At 41.7% G+C, this 6000-nt stretch overlaps 1 protein-coding gene across 3 annotated transcripts in view; it reads left to right on the forward strand.

Annotated features, from left to right (window-relative positions):
• The window catches only part of FECH (ferrochelatase), a 33668-nt gene extending 28961 nt beyond the window's left edge, over positions 1-4707 (forward strand). For all 3 annotated transcript variants that reach the window (XM_036097492.2, XM_036097499.2, XM_036097495.2), the window contains 2 exons: positions 2819-2878; positions 3352-4707. In XM_036097492.2, the coding sequence (XP_035953385.1) occupies positions 2819-2878; positions 3352-3486 (195 nt within the window). In that variant the 3' untranslated portion in view covers positions 3487-4707. The remainder of the gene's footprint in view (positions 1-2818; positions 2879-3351) is intronic.
• Positions 4708-6000: the final 1293 nt, after the last annotated feature.

The following is a 6000-nucleotide window of genomic DNA, read 5'->3' on the forward strand; positions in this document are numbered from 1 at the left end:
AATTTATGGTGAAGCTGTAATTGGCTAAAGTGAGGTTGCAGGGTTGTCTGTGGATTTCATGTAATGGTGCCTTCCATATCCCACCCTGACCTTGGCTAACTGTGAGCTTACTAAAAAGACTTACGTGCAAATATAGTTCATTCCAGTGTGTTTAGAAAATAAGTTTTTGTTTGTATTGAACAATAATTCACATTCATTAATATCACCAAACCGAGGTTATTCCTCAGTAATCAACTGGATTATTAGTGACTAATAAATTAGCCCATAGAGAGAATAAAGAAAACCATCCAGCTACAGTTGATTTCATTGTTTTGATGGAAGAATATACTGTGTTTAAAATGACTTTCTTTAAAAAGTAGTTTGAATTTTTTCCTAAGATGAAATTATTGCTTTTCGATAATACAAATAATAAAGAGCTCAGACAATTCAGAGAAGTATCACATAGAGAGTAGAGCTCATTCAGAATCGTACCCCTGAGAGGGGCGGCGCCTGGGTGGCCCAGTCGGTTGGGTGTCTGGCTCTTGATTTTGGCTCAGGTCCTGATCTCAGGGTTGTGAGATCGAGCCTCGAGTCTGGCTCTGCGCTGAGCGTGGAGCCTGCTTAGGATTCTCCCTCTCCCCCTCTGCCATTTTCCTCTCTGTCTCTTTAAAAAAAAAAAAAAAGAATCTTACCCCAAGAGATAAGTTAATATTTTGATAAAAATTAGTCCCCTTTTTTCTCTAAATGTATGTGTACTTTAAGAAAAATTGTATGCTCCTACATGTTTATGAATAAAATACCATTTTTGCATGGTATTTTATACATATATTTATACAAAACAGTAACCTTTTTTTCCCCCTTAGAAATATATTATGGACCTAAATCAATAAATGTAATTAGATCTATATAATTATTTTGTTTATTTATTTAAGATTTTATTTATTTGACAGAGAGAGACACAGCGAGAGAGGGAACACAAGCAGGGGGAGTGGGAGAGGGAGAAGCAGACTCCCCGCCCAGCAGGGAGCCCAATGCAGGGCTCGATCCCAGGACCCTGGGACCATGACCTGAGCCGAAGGCAGACACTTAATGACTGAGCCACCCAGGCGCCCCTTTATAATTATTTTAAATGAATCCTTGATCAGTATATATTTAAGATGTTTCCAACATTTTACTTTCCTAAACTGCTCTGTAATAAACATCATTTTCTTTTCCATTTTCCAATTAATTTCTTTCTTTTTTTTTTTTAAAAGATTTTATTTATTTATTTGCCAGAGAGAGAGGGAGAGAGAGAGGGAGAGTACAAGCAGGGGGAGTGGCAGGCAGAGGGAGAAGCAGGGCAAGGAGCCCGATGTGGGATTCGATCCCAGGACCCTGAGATCATGACTTGAGCCGAAGGCAGATGCTTAACCATCTGAGCCACCCAGGTGCCCTCCAATTAATTTCTTAGGAAAAATTCCTACAAATGGAATTTAAGTGTTGGTAGATGTTTTACTCGATTGCCCTACAGAGGTATATCCTTGGACTCTCCCATCCATAGTCTTCAAGAACACTGCCGGCATTGGTTGTCTTGCTGTCACTGACTTCTACATGGAGTCTTAGATACAGTCTCTACAGTCTCTTTTTTTCCTTTTTTTTTTTAAGATTTATTTATTTATTTAAGAGAGAGCGTTTGCGAGCATGCTTGCGTTCATGTGAGGGGAGGAGGGGCAGCAGGAGAGGGAGAGAGAATCTCAAGCAAACTCTCTGCTGAGCGTGGAGCCTGATACGGGGCTCGATCTCACGACCCTGAGATCATGACCTGAGCCAAAATCAAGAGTCGGACGCTTAACCAACTAAGTCACCCAAACACCGTGAATACAGTTCCTTTTTAGGTTGAGAACTGTATGTTTGCTGAATCTCACCATTTTTCCCATGCTGATTAAAGTTAACTTAAAAGATAAAGCAACCGAAAGCCATTGGCATTTTGGAAAGGGAAAGAGAAGATCTTGACTACCTGAGTGAACAATAATTAGATGTTTCTTAATTATTTGGGGGATAATCAACTGGGTATTTTGGGGGAGGGAAGCAAGGATAGTAAAACAGTCCTCAGGTTTTATTTTGGGTTTTTCTATGTAAGGATATATTTAAAAACCCCACTCTGCATTGGATCCAATCTAGGTTCAATATACATTAAATTAATCTACCTCTTTTGGCAGTTGGAATCAAAACAGGCATAAAGAGTTATTTAATTAAAGCAACATTCTGCTTAGGTAGAGTCTGTAAAAGTGTGCATTAGAAAGGTAGAATAAAAAAAGAATAGGGGGCGCCTGGGTGGCTGAGTCGTTAAGCATCTGCCTTCGGCTCAGGTCATGGTCCCAGGGTCCTGGGATCGAGCCCCGCATCGGGCTCCCTGCTTGGCGGGAAGCCTGCTTCTCCCTCTCCCACCCCTGCTGCTTGTGTTCCTTCTCTCTCTGTGTCTCTCTCTGTCAAATAAATAAATAAAATCTTAAAAAAAAAAAAAAAGAATAATAAGCAGATTTGAGTTACTTGAGAAGTCTGTCAAATACAGCCTCAAAAACGGTTTGGAAACTAAACACCTATGGGGAAGGTAATAGGGTGGGGGAAGGAATAGAAATTGAGAGCAGTTTTATGATAACAGAGGTGAAAATCTACATCTGTGTCTGGGCCTGGGACTGTTTGCATTTCTGAGCCATCTGGGAACACTTTGGAAGTCAGACTTTTAAGTTGTGTATGTATCTAAGTTCGTTTATTTATTTATTTTTGTAGCGGTTTCTTTAAAAAAAAACGGAAAATAAAACGTGTATGTGTTTTTCCTTCTTTTTCTCATTTGATTCAGTGTGGAGTTGAAAACATCAGAAGAGCAGAGTCTCTTAATGGAAATCCATTGTTCTCCAAGGTATCTGTAGTGTTACAACCATTTTAGTAGAACATATCGGAGAGAAATCCTCTGAGAAACTCTTACAGAATATTGGTTTTCTCACATATTAGAACATTTTGAGTTCCAATTAATTACAAAAATAAAATCGAATTCCTTATACTCTTGCTCCTTCTTCCTTTAGATAGCCCCAATTTTCTTATTTCTACCCACCTATAACTGTGTCTAATTTAAGACCTGCCTTCCAGAGGCAGGGTTTAGCAGGTGGGGTAAGAGGATGTCCTCTAAAATCTCTATTTTAACTTTTCTCTAAGCCGAGGATCCTTAGGAAATGAAGATATCAGAGAACCCAGTTCAAAGCAGTCCTAATTCAGACGAAAAAAGCAACCCTCAGCCATAGTGATTATCGGAGCAGATGGGAGGGGGAGATGCACTGGGAGAGAGCAGACGTTTTGCTTCTGAGGAATCTCTGCTTCTTGTCGCCCGTCTTCCAGGCCCTGGCCGACCTCGTGTTGTCACACCTCCAGTCAAACGAGCTGTGCTCCAAGCAGCTGACTCTGAGTTGTCCGCTCTGTGTAAATCCTGTCTGCAGGGAGACCAAATCCTTCTTCATCAGCCAGCAGCTGTGATCCCCGCCGGAGGACCCCATGGGATTAGGCAAATGCCCAACCCCCAGATGCCCCTGTTGTGGAGGAGATGTATTTAGAGGTCAAGGAAGAAAGTTTCATTGGTATCTGTACAGACTTTGGGCAAAAAGTGTGTGATTTCTTGAGGAACAGACTCTGAAATCCTCATTGGGGTTTTCTATTTTTATATACCAATACAGTAAGCATTTATATTCCCCCTTTGTGGGTAAAGTTACCAGTTTGGAATGTCCACTGGGCTATTTAAAAAATGAGTTTTAAAAATTTATCTTAATAGATGCACACATATTTTAAATATAGATTTTGGTTTTATTGCCCAAAAACCCTGCAAGGATATCGAGAGTCCCCTCTGTGGGCTGTCAGTGTGAATGAGCTCTGTTTACAGTCTTGTGCATGTAGTTAGTTGTCCTTGTTTTTTAAGGGAACGTAGTTGAGTAAAGGAAATATAATTTGAAAAGGAGCTCTCACCTGGCCTTTCCCTAAGCCCACGGGGCACGGGATGCCGCTGAGGCGGTGTGCTGGCCCCCAGCGGCTGCTTTGGCCTGTGATGGCTCCATTATGGTCACTTTGGTACTTCTGTGTGAACCTCACTTTCTTCACCCTAAAACCAAATCAAGTACAGATTCCAAAAGTGCTTTGTGATTCCCCAGGCACACAAGGCTAATAAACATGCAGAAATCCAGCATTTGTCGTCCATGCCTTGGTGAGGATCTGTGGTGCCACAGGAAAGGGGGCTCCCGCTGCTTCCTGTCTCAAAGGCCGGTGAGGCCGGAAGTGCTGACGATGGACTTCATCTGTAAGGCTCGTCCCGGGACCTGGGGAACCTTTCCGTGGAGCATCTTCTTTATTTTGGTTGAATGTCTTCTTTCTGCCTCTTTGTTTGAAGCATTATTTTATAAAGTCAACTATGTTTTGTAATCTGGAATTCTTTCTTAACTTACAATTTTTATTATAAAAATTATATAACCCTCCTATTGGAAATTTGAAAAATAGAGAAAAGAGAAATAACAACTCTAACATAACAGCTATTAATCATGTTATTATATCTCATGCCATTCCTTTCCTGTGGATATTTTTAACGCCATTGTAACCTTGAATTTGTGAGTGAAAAGTTGTTCTAAAAATGTAGAAATAATGTAAGATCAGAATCCGATCTCCTATAAGTGGATTTAAATGGATTAAAAAAAATCTCTGATGGATCCGTAATGAATTTGTAATGATTACCTTCTCTTTCCTCCAAGCTCTAAAACTTTGTTCTTCAAAAGAGCATGTCTTTGATGTTTTTGAAGCCAGTTTATAAACTGGAAGTATTAGAGGAGCCATAGATCTTCTATATTCGGGATTTACTATATTAATAAATATTATCACATCATTAAGGTTTTAACCACTTGATTCATGCTCTCTGTGAAATCAAAACTAATGCAGGTTAGTTAATAATCAAAATTATTATAGGAGGAATTTACTTTGGAATACAATAAATGTGCTGTTCATTTTAGTTAATAATTTTCCCACACTGATAACAGCTCTGAAATTTGAGTAACAGGTGCATTTTTTTTCCAAATTGGTTTTCCTGTTAGTAGATTGTGTTTCCAGAGAAGGATACAAGGCATGGATAGTTGGCTATTTCCATCAGCTTTGGGGGGATTAGCTTCAAGGTAGACGGGGTGACCGTCCCACAGTGAAGTGAATGCTCGGGGTTAGTGGGATGGCCCGGGAAGGCAGGATAGGCCTGCAGCCTTTCTCCCTACGGCACATTTGCTGAGGGCCTGCTTCACTTCGACTGTATTATGCACATGTTACAGAAAACTCTGATTCATGAGTCTTTTTTTTTTTTTTAAGATTTTATTTATTTATTTGTCAGATAGAGGGAGAGAGGAGGGGAGCGGGAGAGGGAGAACAGGCTTCCCACTGAGCAGGGAGCCCGATGTGGGGCTCGATCTCAGGATCCTGGGATCATGACCTGAGCCGAAGGCAGATGCTTAACGACAGCCACCCACGCGCCCCCAATTCAGGAGTCTTGCTAGGATATCTGAAACCCCTCATTTGCTAAGGAAACCTCTGAATCAGCAGTGACTGGGCTGTCTGGAAGAATATCCTTGATTGTGAGCAGGACCAGACCAGCCCTTGTAGTGAGAGGCCAAGGGGGTGTTACTGGGATCCCTGCTCATGGCATGTGTTGTCCTGAGAAGGGTTACCTGGGACTGTTGTTAACCAAAGATGGATAAGGGTCGCACTCGAGGGGGGCACGTGGTAGGACAAAATCCACGACTGTTCTCGGAGCTGATAGTCTTTGAGAATGGTGATGCTCTTTGTCAACTTTGAAATCCACGTGGTTGCCCTGGTAATGACTTAGCCCGGGGGCTGCTGGTAGAGCCTCCTTAGGAACAGACCTGGCTTTAACGGATGGATCAACCCGGACAGGAGACTTGCTGTGACAAGGAGGCAGTGCGGCCTCCCAGGGTCCTTGGAAGGCCCAGCTCCCTGGATGGACAGCACAGA

The sequence above is a fragment of the Halichoerus grypus genome, chromosome 13, assembly GCF_964656455.1.
Source record: "Halichoerus grypus chromosome 13, mHalGry1.hap1.1, whole genome shotgun sequence".
NCBI lineage: Eukaryota > Metazoa > Chordata > Mammalia > Carnivora > Phocidae > Halichoerus > Halichoerus grypus.